Source organism: Mytilus edulis, chromosome 1, assembly GCF_963676685.1.
Source record: "Mytilus edulis chromosome 1, xbMytEdul2.2, whole genome shotgun sequence".
Classification (NCBI taxonomy): Eukaryota; Metazoa; Mollusca; class Bivalvia; order Mytilida; family Mytilidae; genus Mytilus; species Mytilus edulis.
The window spans coordinates 65406686-65428110 of record NC_092344.1 but is presented as its reverse complement, the minus strand read 5'-3'; the positions used below and the strand labels follow the sequence as shown (position 1 = coordinate 65428110).

General features: G+C 30.9%; 1 protein-coding gene and 1 long non-coding RNA gene across 9 annotated transcripts in view; one reads left to right on the top strand and one right to left on the bottom strand.

Annotated features, from left to right (window-relative positions):
- The window catches only part of LOC139487102 (uncharacterized), a 28726-nt gene extending 13447 nt beyond the window's left edge, over window positions 1-15279 (top strand). Inside the window, exons 4-5 of the long non-coding RNA XR_011655750.1 lie at window positions 3932-3973; window positions 14934-15279. This is a non-coding gene — a long non-coding RNA (uncharacterized lncRNA). The remainder of the gene's footprint in view (window positions 1-3931; window positions 3974-14933) is intronic.
- Window positions 1-19657, bottom strand: part of LOC139487022 (adenosylhomocysteinase-like 1) — a 75760-nt gene extending 56103 nt beyond the window's left edge. Inside the window, exons 1-3 of one of the 8 annotated variants that reach the window (XM_071272046.1) lie at window positions 19509-19655; window positions 8560-8595; window positions 1227-1314 (exon numbers count right to left, since the gene is read on the bottom strand). In XM_071272046.1, coding sequence (XP_071128147.1) covers window positions 1227-1314; window positions 8560-8595; window positions 19509-19625 — 241 coding nt within the window. In that variant the 5' untranslated portion in view covers window positions 19626-19655. Of the gene's footprint in view, window positions 1-1091; window positions 1177-1226; window positions 1315-8559; window positions 8596-14910; window positions 15047-19508 lie in introns of those variants that run through there. The other 7 variants (XM_071272051.1, XM_071272069.1, XM_071272078.1 and 4 more) reach the window with 7 other exon arrangements.
- Between the last annotated feature and the right edge of the window lie 1768 nt (window positions 19658-21425).

The following is a 21425-nucleotide window of genomic DNA, read 5'->3' as shown; positions in this document are numbered from 1 at the left end:
GTTGACTACCCAAAAAAATCAGGCAATACAAAATGATTAAAATAAATATGAGGTATCAACTTCTGTCTATTTTAACTTTTTAGAAAGAGTGTTTTTTCAAATACATGCAAGTATCTAATTTGTCTTTGCATACCTGTAAACACACATAATGTACACAAAAAAATAAGTACATCTTCCATACTAAAAAAAATATTAGGTGTATTGATAGAATCTACTAAAAAGAAATCAACATAAAATTTATACAATCAAAACACACACAAATGACAAAAAATCAAACCAAACTGATCACTACACAAGAACAGAAAAATGTACATGATTACTACAAGGTTCAAATCTAAAAAATATTTGATACAAAAACTAAGGGAGATAACTCTATGCCAAATTAGAAAAGCTTAAGCCATGACATGTGACAATTAGGTTCTGATGGCCCAACAGGAGTAATCATACCAGCTACCATGTTAAAATGAAATGTGTTATTATGAATAATGCATTGCTGAATTCCATGCATAACATTATTAAGTATATAGTAAATGTGTGCGTGTTAAACAATGTGTATAAATAAGTCTCATTAATTGAAGTTTAAAAATGGACGAAATAAAAATTAATTTTCAAGTAGATGCATTGAAAAATTGATTCAGTTTTGATTAATAAAATAGAGATACAAATTAGTTACATGTATTAATAATTAGACTAAAAAAAGCAAAATTGTACATTTAACTTGTGAGTAGATTTTAAAGAAATTAATACAAAAACTGAAAATGCTTTGATGATTTAAGCAGAAAAGAAAAGACAGTGGTATAGATCATGTTACACTAGAAAAAAAAGCTATTTGCAGATAAATATCACTCAATCTTTTTTAAGAATAGATAACAGATTTTAGTGCATTAGTTCTAATTAAGCAGCAGATTATGTTAATACATGTATTCATCAATGCAAATTACAAAACAAATTTCTGTTTATATACATATTCATGCAAGGCAAGTCAAAGTTTTTTCCCACCAAGTACTTCCTGTACATCAGAATACTAATGGCCCCGAATCATGCACACGGTTAGCTATGGTGATCACATGACATGACAGGAAGTGACTTACTTGAACTGTAACTATCAGTTGAGGATTGAGAAATGGACCTACTGCGTAGCTTATTTCTACCATGGGTTAAATTATACTTGATATCCTGAAATCATAATGAATCAGTCAAATGAGTCAAAATGAATCACTACTTACTTGAATCAAAGCTATCTGTCGATGACGAAGCTGAAATTGACCGACTCAAAAGTCGCTTCTTGGTCGGAGTCAAAACAAACTTCACGTCCTGTAATAAAAGCAGAAATATTATGATGAGGTCAAAGTTGAATGGTTCCTTTTTTTTTTAATTTAAAAGAGACTCTTTATAGTGAGAAGGCTTATTTATCCAAAATTCCCATTTTTTTGGTAAATGATTAAATTTTATCATTAGTTTAAAGAGGCACTAGCTACGATATTTATAAAAAAATAAAGTATGATTTTTTTTAGATCAATCATTAATCAAATTGGAATAATGAAATAATAATTTGCTTTTAGCAATCAATTTCCTTTAATTTTGTTGAAATAAGCGATTAAACATAATTTTTGACTGATTCACTTGCAAGTGAAAACGTCATCATCATTCTAACCGGTATTCATGTGAACTTCAAGTTAACCCCTAGCTAGAGATTGACAACGCATGCATTGTACGTGTACTGGTTATTTAAAGAAAAAGAATGTCAACAATGAAAGTGAAACTACGGTTAATCATTTGATTACTAATTCGATGCACATAAAATCATTCTTATATGGTTAAAAACAATGAGAAACATCTATTTTTAATCTATAAAATAAAATCAAACAGACCTATAAAAATGCAATTGCACGTGTTGGTTTAATCTATTCTTATCTTTATTTTTGTTTACATCGCTTATATGGTCATCTGAGGTCAAATCGATAGTTAATTAGATGGCGTCTGGACTAAAATACACACGAAACGAACCTATATATTATCTACCCCATGCTCTGTAAACTTTTTATTTTAGACTTTTGATAGTTTGGATAAATGTTTTACATTGTTATAAACCAAATATGAGAATTTGAGTCAAATCGGTTACAATGAATTTGACAGCTAGTGCCCCTTTAAATAAGATCAAGATTTCATTTGGATTAGAAAGATGTTTGAAAATTTTCTTCCCTTTGATTGAGAATGAAAGAAAATGACATCATTCATGTGTTTTCCTATAATACTGATCATCCAGGTCTTTTTTTTTTGCATTTAATGATTTAAAGACAAAGTGTAGGCTTGATTAATGTTCTCTACCAATGATCTAAAAAATTGTTCTTTTTGTAAAATCTCATCAAGAAAATTATAATGATCACTTTTTTTTATTGATTCGTTGTACCACAATAGCAAAATCAGCATGAAGATGCAGACAATGATGCACAAAATATACCCCACTGGTTGTTTGACATTGATTAAAAGTTCTTGGCTCAAGGGTATAATATAAAATCAAAGTACAATGTATCATAGAACAGGAATCATAATGCAGCCATATTGATTGCACAGCAGATCTTAAAAGATATATGATAACCTTACAACTGAACATTACCCATTATTATGAAAGATCCAGACCAAAATATTAAAATTCTCCTTATATATATAATAATAATAATAATAATAATAATCTTTATTTCAAGAGGGTATGCTCAATTAGTACAAACACTATTCTCCCTTGAGGCCCTCACACTCCACTCACAATGCAATTCACACAATTTCTTCATAACAAAGAAAAACATTAGAAAACATAAATCAAAGTTGATACATAGTCATTTAAATATTTCCTGGATTTTCAAGTAAAAACTTAAAGCAGTTTGTTTTAAAAGTATTTATGTTTGACATGTGTCTTAGTGCTTCTGGTAGTTTATTCCATAAAGTTGGGCCAGAATATGAAAAAGATCTTCTAAATGTGTTTGTTCTTGCCTTTGGTATATTAAGTAATTGGGTAGTATTTGATCTAAGTTGCATTCCATTTTTATTTGAAACATAGGAGATTTTGTTAGACAAATATTCTGGAACAGATCCATATAAACATCTATGAACATATAAGGCCTTGTGGTAAATCACACGATCAGTAAATCGAAGCCATGATAACTTTTTAAACATTGTATTAGATGGGGTATCATAAGGAAGTTCAAGAATAATTCTAGCTGCTCGTTTTTGAAGTTTATCTAATCTATTTGTATTTTGGTCACTGGTGTTTCCCCAAATTGTACAACAGTAATCCAAAATAGGGAGAATATAACCATTAAAGTAATCATTAATGAACAATAAAAATAAAAGGGGTCCTAATATGGAGCCCTGAGGTACTCCAGTTTTTATTTCTAGTGCCCTTGACTTAATTGTCCCATTTTCCACTTGTTGGAATCTATGAGATAGATATGATTTAAACCAGTTACATGATAAATTTGAAATTTTGTAGCACTGCAGTTTTTGAAGAAGGATAACGTGATCTACCAGATCAAATGCTTTTTTAAAATCTAGGAAGATAATACATATAGTACAATATGTTAGAAATATGTTTGGAAAAAAAAAAAAAATCAATGTATGGATAGTCATACATTTATAAACTGAGTGAGTGAAAGAGAAGGATGAACAAGGTCGTTTCAGTAAACCTGTATATACTTCAACCTTATCCATGAGTTGGAGCATAAAATATAAAAAAATGAAGATTCACAAACAAATTATCTGAATCTCTGAAGGACATCTTCTGATTTCTTTAATCCCCCATTACCCTGATAATAGCTTGTTTTCAATTAAAAGTATATATACTGTAAATCAAGCAATGGCACTGATGTGAAAGTTTCCCAATGATTATATAAAATATTCATCAACTGGGTTATTTTATTTCTCTTTTATTTTTCAGATAAGACAAATAACGAGTTTATACACAGACCTATTGTAAAATGTAAGTTGTACATACAATAATATTACCCTGCTTAACCAGAATGTTGGAACTGGTTTCTTTACTTTTTATCACTATGGTCATTATGGAAACCTATCATTAAAGAAATATCAATTGCACAGAACAAGATATACAATGTATAAATCTGCACAGACCAGAAAACATAATGACCATAAATGGGGCATAAAAAATACACCTAGTTCCATTTCCCATTCTAATAAATATGCTTTTTTTCGATATAAAAAGTATAAACTAATTAAAAGCAGTAGTATAAGAAACCTAGCTATAAGAGCAAATATAAACCCGAAAAAAATGTTCTGATCATACAGATGATATAATAATATGATGGTCGGACAATATATGCTATTTTAAAAAAAGTATATATAAAATATCATGCACTAAAAGTTCTAATGTACAAATAAGTAAATATAATAAAATTTGAGTGTTCATTTAAATCACTGTGGTACAAGGTGATTGAATGATAGGAGTAAAACTCAAATACATATATAGCTATTTTAAAACTTTTTTTAAATAGTCATATGGATATTAAACACAAGTTGACCTTATAAACTCTTATGCAAGTGTTTTTGATCTGTCACAGTATAGTTTTGGTAGAAGCATTGTTTTAAATAACTATGTTTTTTAATAACTTCGATTTAAATGCCAGCTTTTAAGTATTAAGTTTCAGGATTTAAAATCTGATATATTTAAAATCTGATATACAGCTGTATATCAGATTTTAAATCCTGAAACTTAATTAGATGTACATGTACTATGAAACTCTCTTAAAATGCATTGTTAACATAGATGACCTTGACATTGTAAAAACTAGTTCCCACAAGCGCAGTACTGTCTGTTAATGTCTGTCTGTCCATCATGGCTCTGTGGTACGTTGTTTTTTGCTGTCTTCCATGATTGTGTTTTGTTTGATGTATAAGCTTCAATCAGGCCAGTGGTTTTCTTTTTAGATATTTCTTTATACCTCAGTTTTGTAATAAGCATATACTTTTTATACTTTATGTCTTTTGTTCATTGTTGAAGGCTGCACTTTATTTACTCAAGTAGCTGTGACCTGAAGTTTTTTATATTTCAGGCTAAACAGTCTTTTGTGAACAGTTGTCTCATTGCCAATCATATAACATATATCCTTTTTCTATCATAAACTGTGGATTCACTATTATTCGTTGGATAAAATTAAATGTTCAATGACTAACAAATTTTCTATAGGCTTTTATTCATACGTCAGCAAAACGACGAAATTAAATATCTATGAACATGTAAGTTTTCCTAAATCCACGAAAATTGGTACCAAGGAAAATAAATGAATCAACAGTATTTTACATTCTAATATTTTAAGAGATAATCCTCCACAACTATCAGAATTCATTAAAATGCAATCATCGACATGAATAAAATTTAATGGCCTCAGTTTTGTGTTCTGTAACAAGCAAAATCAAGTAAAATGGGGCATAAAAAATACACCTAGTTCCATTTCCCATTCTAATAAATATGCTTTTTTTCGATATAAAAAGTATAAACTAATTAAAAGCAGTAGTATAAGAAACCTAGCTATAAGAGCAAATATAAACCCGAAAAAAATGTTCTGATCATACAGATGATATAATAATATGATGGTCGGACAATATATGCTATTTTAAAAAAAGTATATATAAAATATCATGCACTAAAAGTTCTAATGTACAAATAAGTAAATATAATAAAATTTGAGTGTTCATTTAAATCACTGTGGTACAAGGTGATTGAATGATAGGAGTAAAACTCAAATACATATATAGCTATTTTAAAACTTTTTTTAAATAGTCATATGGATATTAAACACAAGTTGACCTTATAAACTCTTATGCAAGTGTTTTTGATCTGTCACAGTATAGTTTTGGTAGAAGCATTGTTTTAAATAACTATGTTTTTTAATAACTTCGATTTAAATGCCAGCTTTTAAGTATTAAGTTTCAGGATTTAAAATCTGATATATTTAAAATCTGATATACAGCTGTATATCAGATTTTAAATCCTGAAACTTAATTAGATGTACATGTACTATGAAACTCTCTTAAAATGCATTGTTAACATAGATGACCTTGACATTGTAAAAACTAGTTCCCACAAGCGCAGTACTGTCTGTTAATGTCTGTCTGTCCATCATGGCTCTGTGGTACGTTGTTTTTTGCTGTCTTCCATGATTGTGTTTTGTTTGATGTATAAGCTTCAATCAGGCCAGTGGTTTTCTTTTTAGATATTTCTTTATACCTCAGTTTTGTAATAAGCATATACTTTTTATACTTTATGTCTTTTGTTCATTGTTGAAGGCTGCACTTTATTTACTCAAGTAGCTGTGACCTGAAGTTTTTTATATTTCAGGCTAAACAGTCTTTTGTGAACAGTTGTCTCATTGCCAATCATATAACATATATCCTTTTTCTATCATAAACTGTGGATTCACTATTATTCGTTGGATAAAATTAAATGTTCAATGACTAACAAATTTTCTATAGGCTTTTATTCATACGTCAGCAAAACGACGAAATTAAATATCTATGAACATGTAAGTTTTCCTAAATCCACGAAAATTGGTACCAAGGAAAATAAATGAATCAACAGTATTTTACATTCTAATATTTTAAGAGATAATCCTCCACAACTATCAGAATTCATTAAAATGCAATCATCGACATGAATAAAATTTAATGGCCTCAGTTTTGTGTTCTGTAACAAGCAAAATCAAGTAAAATTCAAACATGTGTACAGCATGCATGTAGTAATTGAAACAGTTGAATTCTGGTAATTTCTGCTTTAATATATATCTCTCATTATAATCCTCAACATTTTATTTGTCAGAAATTGGTATATGATTAGAACAGTTGATATGGTTTTGAAACTGACACCGTTTAAAAAAAATACTTTTCTACAAAAGAGTTATCTCTCCAAACACCGTTTCTTTTTATTTCTACTCCTTCGCAACAAAATGATTACAACAAAATTATTTTCATAAAAAAAATTGTTTATTACATCAGCTGGATGTTGAAGCAAAATTTGACCAAAGCTAATGACAAGAAGTATAATACATGTATTCTTAATATGATTAAGTGGGTCTCATTGGGGTCTAAGCGTGACACAGGATTGCCGATTTTTTGTAAGCATGACACGTGAAAGTCAAATTATTGTGTCGGGAAAACGGGAAATGATAAAAAATGAGAATTGCTTACGTACATAGTGTAAGCAGGATATGGGAATTGGACAAAACAGTAAGCAGGATCCGTGATCGGAACCTCAAATGAGACCCCGACAAGTTTTCATCTTTATAACAAATTTTAATCAATTGCTTCGCCAAGGGCAGCTCCATACGATCACAAAGGTCCAACCTGGTACAGTTGAGGCAAAAATGGACACAATATTTGTGCTTGATAGTTGATACATGTCTGAATTTTTTCTACTTGAAATTTTGCAATGATATTATGTCTTTTTGTCCTTAAGGAAGAAGAAACTGTATAAAATGCATATACATGTATTATCATATATATGATTGGAACTAGTTTTCTCTTAATAAAAAATTGTTGATATTTGTAAAAGGGTAACAATGTCATGATGAAGGTGGGACTAACAGCTAACTAGCCAGCTGACATATGATTTATGATTGCATAATACAAGTAATACTATATATATATATGATGAGGATTCATTTCATTGGTGGATACATATCAGTTTTTCATAAATTTTATTAATTATTACATGTACAATGTACTGTAAATTCAGAAATTATTAATTGTGTGCGATACTTATGTTCTTATGTTGTACTGTTATACCACTGTCCCAGGTTAGGGGGAGGGTTGGGATCCTGCTAACATGTTTAACCCAGCCACATTATTTAAGCATGTGCCTGTCTCAAGTCAGGAGCCTGTAATTCAGTGGTTGTCATTTGTTTATGTGTTCATATTAGTTTTTCGTTCATTTTTTTATATAAATAAGGCCGTTAGTTTTCTTGTTTGAATTATTTTACATTGTCTTATTGGGGCCTTTTATAGCTGACTATGCAGTATGGGCTTTGCTCATTGTTGAAGGTCGTACGGTGACCTATATTTGTTAATGTCTGTGTCATTTTGGTCTCTTGTGGACAGTTGTCTCATTGGCAATCATACCACATCTTCTTTTTTATATTATCATTTTGATTGTTGCAAAATGCTACAGATATATCTGTCAGATATCAGAATGCAAGTTCTTATCTAATTGTGATTCTTATCCATTCCTATTATACACAATAATAAAAGCCTCATAATAGTTTCTGAATTTACAGTATATATATACCAACACACTAGCTTCTTAAAGACAGCGATCAAAGCGCACAGTAAGCTTAGCAGCGCCAGCGAGCCATAAAAACGACAGGAAGTACAACATCAGGAAGAAAATGCGCTCTGACAACAAAACCAAAAGCATTTTCAAGATAATTGCACAGAAATAAGTAGTGTGTTGAAACAGTGGATCAAAACACTCAAAGAGAGACAAAAACTGATATACATTTATAGTTCATGCATAAATGAATCCACATGGAAGTATTTTCTAGCCTACAACAGTACCTTCTTTTTCTTGCCAACGTTTATAAGTTTGATATCCTAAAAATAAAAAAAAATCACATGCTACAGAAACAATAACAAACCGTCTACATTGGGAGCTTATTGTATGGCAATATCATTTTCTTTTTTTCATACTTGACTAAAAGAACATGACAAGATGTTTTTACACTAAACGTGTGCCATTATTCAAATTTTGCATCCCAAATTAAGAAAACTGACACCATGCATTGAAATAAAAAAGATTTGTTGAATGACATTAGAAGGTTATCATGGTTATTCAGAGCAATTTCTAGGGTAAATTCATAGACAATTTTATCTAAATACCCAAAGTGAAAATAAGTCTATTTAATTAGTATTAGCGCCTAATTTTGCCACGGATAATGCAGATCCTCAATACAATATACATCTAGAATGAACATCATATTATTATTTTTCTAAAGTACATGTACTTTGCCATACAATAAAAGTTTGTACAAGTTGATATTCTACACGGGATCTAATATAATGTTGTATTCCTATTCATATTCATGCAATAAAATTATATTAAATACAATATTTGAATAAATGAAGGGGTGCTACATGTATATAACAGTTCAATGATACACTGATACTCATCAATTTATGCAAAAATGTACATGATATCATGTTAACCTGTTCTATTTTCAACCAGTAACTTCTAGAAAATTCTGTTGATTCTGTATACTACAGTGTATAAGCATCCTTGATTTTGATTGGCTGATACCTGGTACAAATTTCTCATGTTTATTTTAAGATTTTAACTTATGTTTCATCACCTCCAGGGTAAGTATTTTTTTTAGTCTCTCTGACCAGTTATCTGTTTAAACTTTTATGCCCCTCTTTCAGGGGAGATAACTTGTATACTTTATCAAATGTGTCACTCTGTTATATCTAATGTCTAAAGAGTAAATGATTAATTGATTTCAATTTTGAATGTAAAACTTAACCAGCTCTATTGATCTTTGGTCATGTTGGTGTAATTAAACAGATATCAAGATCAAGAGGGATTTTTGAGGAAAATACCAGTCTCGGGTAACATTTTGTCTATCAGCTATAAATGTTTTCTTTCTCTGCTCATTCTTTTGCATCCCCCCCCCCCCCCCCCCCCCACAAACCTGATCGATATATATGTTTTTTTAATATCACTGTGATTTTTGAGATACAAAAGTAACAAATGGCAATCTTTTAATAGAATCTTCAAATTTGAGTGAAAAAAATAACCCAAATAAGTCCCTTGTCACACCCCAGTATATAAGACAGCAGTCAACTTTTAACAGACAACACAAACAGATTTGATCTTTGCTTTTTAAGTGCAGTTCTAACAAATGTTAAGGCAAAAGCAGAAATCTTAAATTGATCAATACAACAAAAACATTAATTGATATATGCAGTCGCCTACATAAATCAACTAAACAGGAGATGATATCATTAAAATACTCTAAATTTTCTATTTTCTCTGAAGTTGAAATAAAAACAAGGCCCTTTATATAATTACCAGAAGGAATCTTAAAGAAGAAACAATTTTATTCTTTGAGTTTTAAATTTGACATAATTTTGCTATTGAAATGGAAAAACATTGTTTATACAGTAAAACTATGGTAGATTTTGCTTTTTAATCCATTTTATATGAGAGGGACAGGTAAAGGATAGGTATAGGTTGTACACTGTAGGCTAGCTTGTCCCAACCTGCCTACATAATGGACTTGAATAAATTAATGTTTATTTTGCCTTTTACCATAATAAGGTTCAAATACAGTCTATACCTTTATATAGAAATATGGATAAACATAGGTGGATCCAGGGGAGGAAACTTCCCCCCCCCTTTTTTTAAGGGAAAAATTTGGTTGATTAAATAGGAAATTACTGAAGCATGATTGGAGTGGGGCCCCTTTATTTCTGCAGTCAATGCCCCCTCCCCCTGAAAGAAATGTTTGAATCAGCCACAGAAAACATGTTTATAAAGCAAACAAAACATTTGTTAATTTTGAGTTTAAAGCAATAGAAAATGATTGGAAAAAAAATGACTGATTGATTTATGAGTAGACAGAAAGTAAAATCCATAATGCAGTGTATTTTTGGTAAACATTTCTAGATAACAAGTTGTGTGTCTGATATTTAGATCTGAAGAAGGATTGTCAATTTCAAACCTTGCTTAAAATAGATTAACCATTTCAACTACAAAACAAGAGGCTGTCACAACGACAGCAAACCGGATTTATTAACATTTATTTGTGTCCTGGCAATATCACAAGAACCATTACTGATGAATGGTGAAAGTGAAAATCGTCAATATCAAATTTGTCCTCCATTTTGTCATCAGTATCAACATATTAAAATTTGAAAAGCTTAGATTGAATGGTTCATGAGTAAATGCAACAACGTGAATGGAAACGCCATTTTACGATCTTTCAAGAACCATAACTCCTGAACGGTAAAAGTCAAAATCGTCATTATTGAACTTGACCTCTATTTTGTCATCAGTAACAACATATTAAATTTTCAAAGCTTTGGTTGAATGGTTCATGAGAATTTGCACGGACACGACTGGAAACACCATTTTTTAATCTTTCAAGAACCATAACTCCTGAACGGTAAAAGTCAAAATCCTCATTATTGAACTTGACCTCCATTTTGTCATCAGTAACAGCATATTAAAATTTCGGAAGCTTTGGTAAAACAGTTCATGCATAAATGCACGGACACCACTGGAAACTCCATTTTTCAATCTTTCAAGAACCATAACTCCTGAACGGTAAAATTCAAAATCGTCATTACTAAACTTGACCTCCATTCTGTCATCAGTAACAACATATTAAAATTTGGGAAGCTTTGGTAGAACACTTCATGCGTAAATGCACGAACATGACTGGAAACTCCCTTTTTCAATCTTTCAAGAACCATAACTCCTGAACGGTAAAAGTCAAAATCGCCATTATTGAACTTGACCTTCGTATAGTTGTCAGTAATAACATATTAAAATTTTAAAAGCTTTGGTTGAACGGTTCATGAGTTAATGCACGGACAACATTTGATTGCCGCCCGCCCGCCCGACCGCCCGCCGTACATCCCCAAATCAATAACCGACATTTTTGTCACAAAAATCCGGTTAAAAACTATGGCAAGCATTCCTTAAACCTCACATAAGTCAAGTTCCAAGAAAAGTTATCTGATTTAATCACTGTGAATTTTGGATCTTGCCAATTACTTATAAATATCCTAACATAGGACATGTCATCCTGTGGCAATTTATAATTACTTCTAATTAAATTTTGTCCATTGACCTGATTGACATCATGTATTGTAGTTCATTGATTGAAATGGTTTAAGCTTTAGATTGGTATTTTGGAGGTGCTTTAAAAAGTTTTTATAGACATGGATGGAGAGGTGCCCATTGGCACCCATACCACATCTTCTTATGTTTTAAGGCAAAGATATTTATATATTATGCTGTGGTTCCTTATTCAAATTGATTCACTGTTTTTAGCAAAAATCAGGCTTTTTGAATTGTTTCATATTGTCAGCTTATAACAAATATACAGTATGGCTTTTATTTTGACTGTTGAAGGCTGAACAGTGAATTTTACTTGTTTATATCCTTTTCCTTCGATTTCTGGTGGATGGTAAGTAACTTCTCTCATTGGCAATCATACCACATCTCATTATTTTTACATTTAGATGGTTGTTGCCTCCAAAATACAATGTATCCCTTTTCTTCATACAATATCTCTTATTTTTGCAGAATCATATTGTTTGAAATCAATTGTAAATCAACAAAATAATGTATTCATTCCTTTAAAATTTACATAGTTGAAAACTCATGTTTCACCCAAAACTTGACCAAATGGGTACTAAATTACCAAAAATAAATGACCCAGAAATTCAATCCCACAGGCTATGTCAACAGGTACCAAAGGTATGGAATTTAATGATAAAAATTTGAATATATATGAGAAAGGTCACAAAGTTGACCTTGATATTTAATTTTCATTTCTCTGTCTTTTTCTTATATATCTATTCTACTTCATTGACATACATGTACATACACCCTAAACTCTTCATTTCTATTTTCTCGGTCATCCCTCCAATTAATTATGATACTATCATTATTCAAAAATACCATTCAGTTTTACAATACATAGATTTATATACAGATGTCATGCATGCACTATGACATTATTTACCTTGTGGCAATAAAATGAATTATTTTATGACAACATCGACCTTAACATATCTGTACAATGATATGTAGAGGACATTACGCTATTTTCAAAGTCAATCATCTTCTGTTTAACATTGTATATCTACCACATAAATATAATTTTCAAAATATTAAATTTATATGTAAATATACGTACACGTAGTAGAATACTATGTGTAGCTATATATAGGGAAGGTGAATTAAAATGTCTTGGAAATGTCATCTTTACTATAATCTGAGGTCATCATTCCTTATAAATTCTTCTGTTTACCATTGTTTTATCAACCCACATTAATATCATTTTCAAAATATCAATTTCATATATAAATGTATGTAGTAGAATGTTTTTGAAATGTCTGTAGGGAAGGTGAATAAAAATATCTTGAAAATGTCATCTTTACGATAATCTGAGGTCTCCAATCCATTAATGAGTTGTATGATTTATTAACATAATTAAAATATTCATAAATTTCATATATATATATAAATAAATGTATGTAAAATTGTTTTGAAATGTCTGTAGGGAGGGCAAATAAACGTGTCTTGGAAATGTCATCTTTACAATAATCTGAGGTCTCCAATCCATTAATAAGTCGTGTGATTTATTAAGAATGTATATAAAGATTTATCATGAGATATTAGTAGAATTAGACAATTAATCAATGTTATAAATTGAAACTCAGTATGGATTTGACATGCAGTCAGGTGCTTCAAGATGAAATTAATGGAAATTCAGCTTTAAATTAGAATTTAACTGAGTTTTCCCAGAAATTCTTTGAAAGATCACTAGGGAAAGAAATTTTTTATAGGGCAGAGGTGGTTAAAAAAACGTTCTAAAGAATGGTTTCATGAATTTTGTTGGAATTTGTCTAGAAAATAAGTAGAGGGTTGAATGTTTAAGGACAGGGAACAAATTATTGCACAGGTGAACATAGGTTTTGTTCATTGTTGAAGGCCATATGATGACCTATAGTTGATAACTTCTGTCATTTGGTGTCTTGTGAAGAGTGCAGCAATCATACCACATCTTGCTATCATTTTATAACTTTAACATACCATCTCTAGAGAAAACACTGTCAGATTGAGCAAAAACAGATAATCTAAGTAAAACTAATGCTTTACTTAAACATATAAAAGTCTAGTATAAATGGCATCTAATCAATTGTAGTAAAAAAAAATCAGCTGTTTTTTTTCACATTTCCAATAAAATCTGACATGCAACTTGGTGTAGACCTGCAGATGTGTGCATGTATATTTTGAACAATTTAATATTGTACATAGCTGAAACAAAAATCATTATCTAATAATAATCTTTATAATTGCAATACAACATGTACAGGTCCTTGTATATCAAATCATTAAGGCCATTGAAAAATGAATGTTGGTTTCCCCTAATTCAAGATTTATTGTTTCTATAATATATTCTTTTTGGCAAAAAATCAAACGAGCCACAAGCAGTTCCTCTCTACAGGGAATTTAACCATTGACAGGTAATTCTACCAGAAAAAAAAATTTAACATTATATTTTGGTCTTTGTAGTGATCATTGCATGATAATAGTCTTAAAATTTTTTATACTATTTTAGGATTTGTTAAAAATAAATGTCCTAAAGGGTAAAAGAAGACCTGCCAAGGTTAAGGGAAACCAACTATCTATTTGCATGGCCGAATAAGTTTTAGAAATTAAATATGCATCTCCCATGTTTGGGTAAGCTTCATCCCAATAGTATGAATAGCCATGTAAATGATGATACATGTAGCAAAGAAGTTGGATACCTGTATAAAAGTTCACATCTTGAACAGAACATTCAAATTAAAAAAGATCAAGCTGACAGGAAAAGTGATATTGAATCATTGTTAAAATGACCATAATCAAAATAATATATATATGGTATTTTATCTCACACAAACTTTAAGTCCTGAAATGCTACTGGCATCTTGAATTTTTTTTCTCACAAAATCAAGTTAAACTTACAAAAACATCCTGTCATAAAAGAAATACTTAAGATATTGACCACTGAATTTAAGATATTGAAAAAAAGTGTAATTTAAAAAGATTTACAGAATAAACTGACTAAGAAGTGTTTTCGATGCTTTTCCTAAAAAAAAACAACCAACTCTAAAAAACTCTTGACTGACCTTGAGCTCATTTTCTAATTCAGTAACAGCAGCAGACGGACGCCTAGTTCTACTCAACAAAGGCTGAGATGTTGTCATGGTGACAGAAAATCAAAATCCCTCACTAAGAAAGAGAGGATGTCGTATAATGTGAGCTTAAAACCTTGAAGAACGGACAAAATTGTGCCGTTTACATCAGGTAAAGTCAATGAACAAGAAAAGATGGCGGAAATGGTAATTAGATGAAAGGATTACCTGAAGTAAAACAACAGATATTAATTGTACTTAAGGTGTTAAAATGACAAGTGACACATTTTTACAGACAGGACATCTACTATGTATGTACAAAATTTGAGTGAATAATTAAATTAAAATAGACCAAAACTTAAACCAATCTTGAAAAACTTTGTTAAAGACCCTCAGTTTTTTTTTTATTTGTCTCTGAAATCTTGGACACTCGCTCCAAAAAAACATTTTTTTTGACAAGAACTTTTTCAATGTGAATTAAAAAAAGATACAACACACAAACAAAATCTTTTTAACAAAAATATGTGACATGCTACTTTCCTCAGTCATTTCAACCTGATAGGACTAAGATACACTGTGCTTATTAAATCTTCTTTACTTCTGACATGTATCTTTGAATCCTTCCCCATTTTCCCCAATCTGAAATTGTCATTTTGCTACCCTATCCTTTTATTGATATGGAGTTACGAAACAAAAGTGGTGGTTTGAGGGATTTGACCACCAAAATTTTAGAATTTTGTAATAGAAATAGTGGTGAGGATGAGCAGTTTTTTATCAGGGACCACCAGATATAAAAAGATTTCAAGAACTCTGGTCATAATTAGCCTTTCAATTCGCAGAAAGATACAACTCTAAGATAATAAAATGCTTCCAATCATGAATGCAAGAACTTTGTTAAAATGGAGGTACATTTTTTTGTACATGTAATGTCCATGTATAATCATGATAATAGGGCAAATAAGCAGTGGGTCTGCATCTGCTTTAAATATCAACCATATCAATAATAAAATAAGACGTAACAGATAAAGTAAATAGTAGTACTGATTCTGTCAAAAGAGAGGCCAAAGATACCAAAGCTAAATTCAAACTCCTAAGTTGAAAATAAACTGAAAATGTCAAGGCAGATAAAGAACAAAAGACAACAACAGTACATGTAACACAAAACACAACATAGAAACCTAAAGATGGTCTTGAAAAGGGCATGACATCACCCCATGCTAAATTGTTTGATAAAACACTAAGACCAAAAACCAAGGGGGATCTCAGGTCACAGGTGCTCTGAAAGAGTAAGCAAATCCTGCTCCACATCATCATATATGTATGGCACCTAAAAACTAAAGTGGATACATTCCATGCACAGCTAATTTGAACCAATTTTTGGCTATTTTTAGACTCTTTGGTAATGTACAAATAACAGGTAGGTGCTACATGACGTATATGTATGGTCTTTGTTGTCTCTGACATATTCCCCATTTCCATTCTCAATTTAATTCTTGTACACAAAAATAATATATTCTAAAAATACTTAAACAGTTGGGATTCTTGTAATTCAGATCAATGTACATGTATACATGTAAATACATGTCCCTATATAATTGTTAACTTATATTGAGACTATACATGCTTCTTAATAAATTAGTTTAAATATCTTTATTACACTTCTTTATTTTATACTTCTACTTTTACAAATCAATAATGACAATAATAAACATGTCAAAACTTTCATTGTTGATATTTCCAGCACATTTCCTCTTGTGTAAATTTTACATAAAAATGTATGATTTGTTCATAATCATTTTTGACTCTACCAGTCAGGTTTTAAAAACATACATGTAAAAAAAGTATGCTTCATACCATTATTTTGTCATGACTGAATATTGTAAATGTAGTTGTAAATGTAAACTGCCTTTAATTTGTTTTAAAAATTCGAATAAAGCACATTCTTTTTAGTAAACAGAACCTCTTCCTCATACATATAGTACAATCAACCTTCAAAATACACAATGTTCATGACTTGTTTACATGTGCATGCATGAAAAAAACTGGGTTTTTTTTTAGTAAACATGGTTAACAAAATATCATATTAACAAAGTTCATGAAACTTGTGCATTGTACATAAACAATACTAAAATTGAGAATGGAAATGGGGAATATGTCAAAGAGACAACAACCCAACCATAGAGATGACAACAGCCGAAGGCCATCAATGGGTCTTCAATGCAGAGAGAAACTCCCGCAGCAGGAGGAGTCCTTCAGCTGGCCCCTAAACAAATACATGTATGTTACAAGTTCAGTGATAATGGACATCATACCAAACTCCAAATTTTACACAAGAAACTTTAATTAAAAATCATACATATATATCATGACTGAATATTGTAAATGTAGTTGTAAATGTAAACTGCCTTTAATTTGTTTTAAAAATTCGAATAAAGCACATTCTTTTTAGTAAACAGAACATCTTCCTCATACATATAGTACAATCAACCTTCAAAATACACAATGTTCATGACTTGTTTACATGTGCATGCATGAAAAAAACTGGTTTTTTTTTAGTAAACATGGTTAACAAAATATCATATTAACAAAGTTCATGAAACTTGTGCATTGTACATAAACAATACTAAAATTGAGAATGGAAATGGGGAATATGTCAAAGAGACAACAACCCAACCATAGAGATGACAACAGCCGAAGGCCATCAATGGGTCTTCAATGCAGAGAGAAACTCCCGCAGCAGGAGGAGTCCTTCAGCTGGCCCCTAAACAAATACATGTATGTTACAAGTTCAGTGATAATGGACATCATACCAAACTCCAAATTTTACACAAGAAACTTTAATTAAAAATCATACAAGACTAACAAAGGCCAGAAGTTCCTTACATTTTTACTTGGGACAAAATGCTACATACATATTATTCAATTAAAAGAGAAGAAAAATATGTTCTAATATACTGTTTTTTATTCATGTAGCATGAAAAAGGTAAATTCCTAAAGATCTAGAACTTGTAAACAAAATGAAATAAAAAACTCCTTTCTGGCATCTTCATTTTTACACCATACAAAACAATGTACCCGTTACCTCTATAAAAATAGTTTATAATATACATATTTCTGATCATCAACTTGAACATGATGAAAGATGGTATTTTTTTTCAAAGACATATGTTTAAAAAAAAAAATGCAAAATCTCCCCTCGCAGATAGAAATAAAAAGAACCAGAATTTCAAACCTGTACATGTGAACTACTATTTATTACGTTGAAAGTAAAGATATCTTTAATATGCTTGTTTTTCCTAGTGATGAAGACTGTATATTATAATAGTCCTAATAGAATTTAAAATAACTATTTAAAAAAAAAAACCACAAACTACATGTACATTGTATAAATCATTTCGTTGTTTCCAACGACGGGATATTGTAAGAACAATTGGTACCTTGTTTACATTTCTTAAAATAACCCAATTTGGGAATTTTATGAAAATATGAGTTGTGCATAAAAAAACAATGAACATTCATTGTTATAAATATATTTAGGCATTTTTGGCATCTTTTTTTATAAAGACTTATAAAATAAGGTCCATATTGGTCAATTATATACTTATAATATATACATGATATACATGATCTAAAATTGAGAATGGAAATGGGGAATGTGTCAAAGAGACAATAACCCGACCACAGAACAGACAACAGCAGAAGGTCACCTATACATGTACATGTACATGTAGGTCTTCAATGCAGCAAGAAATTCCTGCACCCAGAGGCGTCCTTCAGCTTCTCTCTATATATATATTATTAATATCAACTTTACTTGTTATAAATATTTATGATCAAATTATCATGAATTAAGTTTCTTGTCACTTGTGTATACTGTGTTTGCATATTAACCCGTCAGGGTTTCACTTTTTGCAATAAAGTTTATAATAAAAATGTATTTATAAATAATTTTATTTCAATTACCATGATTACCTAAATCTTTAATTTTGCATACATGTACAGACAGTGATGTATATCATGCATATATATATACATAAAGTAATATAGATCTGCAGATAATCATTTGAAATCTCAAACTCATATCATATAAAGGACTGGCTTAGTGCTGGCCCATAATAAGCTCTTGAAAGGCATTGATCCAAATCTCAAAATATCCCATGAAAATGATATGAACTAAATAACTAAAACAGGCATGCTAAAAGTTTAATAATATTTAAGAACATGATGTTCTCATTTAAGGTAAATTAGATTATAGACACTTACATGTATGACATATGTTACTACTGTTACAGACACAATTATAAATAGTTAGTACCCTTGCCCTTGCAACTTAATACAAGTGCAAAAAAATCCCTATGTTCAGAGATATTTTGATAAGTTGACAGGTGAATAACTCGATTAAATGACTCTTGTATAAATAATGTGCATACATTGCACTGAGAAATAATACCTGCGACTGTTTTGCCTAATTCATATTGCACTTTGACTGAATTTGCACATGCACTTTGATTTTTGACATTCAGCTGCAGTTTTTAGGGGATTCCCACTTTAAATGGTTTAAAAAAAGAACAAATGTTTTTAAATGTAAATACCCTTGTAGATCTTTCAGTCTCCGATAATTTTTTCTCAAATTTTAATCCAGGGTTTGGCTTTACTGCCAGAATACCCGCAGAATCACTTCTTCCTCCGTTTTCCATGTCCTCCGACATTTTGGCATTCTCTAATCACGTGATAAACTACTAAAAATATCACACATACCACGTGGCAAATCTGGAAATCTTTTCTGGCGGGAATAATATGAATCACAATTTTTGCGATTTCTTTTTTTACAAAATTGATATTTGATAAGTTTAGAGACTGACCATTTCCTTTTTTTGGGGTGTCTAGGAAGGAATGTTTTAATTTCTTTAATTTGTCTCAAGTAACCATTTTGAATTAAAAAAAATGAATTCAACTTGAAGCCCCATCGTGCCTTGGAACGACATCGGGGGATCCACATTCATATATGAGGGTGGTAAAGGGGGGCCCTGAACACGGAAACACGTGAAATAAAAATCGCGAAAACGTTGCACGGAAAATAAAAATCAGAAAAAAACGAAGCACGAGAAATAAAATCGTAAATATTAATGTACAAAGTAAAATATATGCGATCGAGTGTACTTTCTCTCAAAAACATAGAGTTAGGTACCTTGGGTTATATAAAGGTATATAGGTGGGTTTTATATAAGTTATTAATCAGCCGTTCTTGGAGATCATGTAGTCATTATATAATGGACACATGACCCTACAGTCGACTTTTAGCGTCCGCTAGTTGCAACTGATTTGAAAGAAAAATATTATTCATAATAATTAATTTGATAGCAATTTTAAACACAAAAAAAGTCAGTCATAATTTAAACAATCTCCGGACTAACTTTGTGGAATTTAGTCCCGGGCCTCACGGTCATAAAACTTTCGAGCATGATTTTTGTACTCAGACTCGAAAATCAACCAATCAAACTGCTGGATTTCATGTTTCGCCGAGCATGATTTTTGTGCTCCGAGCACTGAGCAAAGTTTTATGCCTTCATAAACGGTCTATGTTTAATTCAAATGTTGGACAAGCACGAGAAATTAAGAGTACCGACTCGAAACACGGAAAATAAATAAAGGAGAACACGAGGCACGTACGTCGAACCAAACACGGGAAAACGAGAATAAAAATGGCCGAAGACGTTCAATTTTTTTCCTATTACCTTAATATTAAGTTATATAGGGGGGGGGGGGTCTGAGTCAAGTGAATGTGACTGACCCTCCCCCTTGCCCGCCCTGTAGATAGGACGTGCCGCTGAAATAGGTCACATTTGATCACATTTTCAAGGTTGAAAATATGAAAATAGGTCGGTAAAACTAATAGAAAATAAAAGAAATAACAAGACGGTCTGGACCGGCTTAACTTGCGGCTTATGGATTGTTTGTTGCTCACTTTTTTATAATTTGATACATTAAGAGAAAAATATGAATGCACAAAAATACACTGACTGGACACTGAGGTCACCACAACAAACCAAATTAACCACCAATGTCCAATCAAAGATAAACAATAACAAAAACATGTAGTCCAGTTTATTAGGCATGGTTTAGTACAGGCACAAGATATTAAATCAGCATTAGGTATTCACTTACTTGCCCTTTACCAATAAACATCATACGCTGTAAAACTAAAACACAACTAAAATAAACCTAGTATATGCAGTGCAAATACTAAGGATTCCCATTAATTTGAACAAGTAAATCACTATGATACTACACATCACCGATAATTTGGGAAGCAGGTTCAAAATATGCTTGCCACTACAGAGGCTAACCGTGAAAGGTAGCCACATCTATAATAATTATTGTTCGGATAGTTTAATCTTTACTTTTCAAGATGGAGGAAGTGATCGATTGAAAACAAAGTGCCTTAGAAACAAAAGACTTCAAGAGGTTTAATTTGTTGATTTAAAAGATCTGATCTTGACATCTTCAAA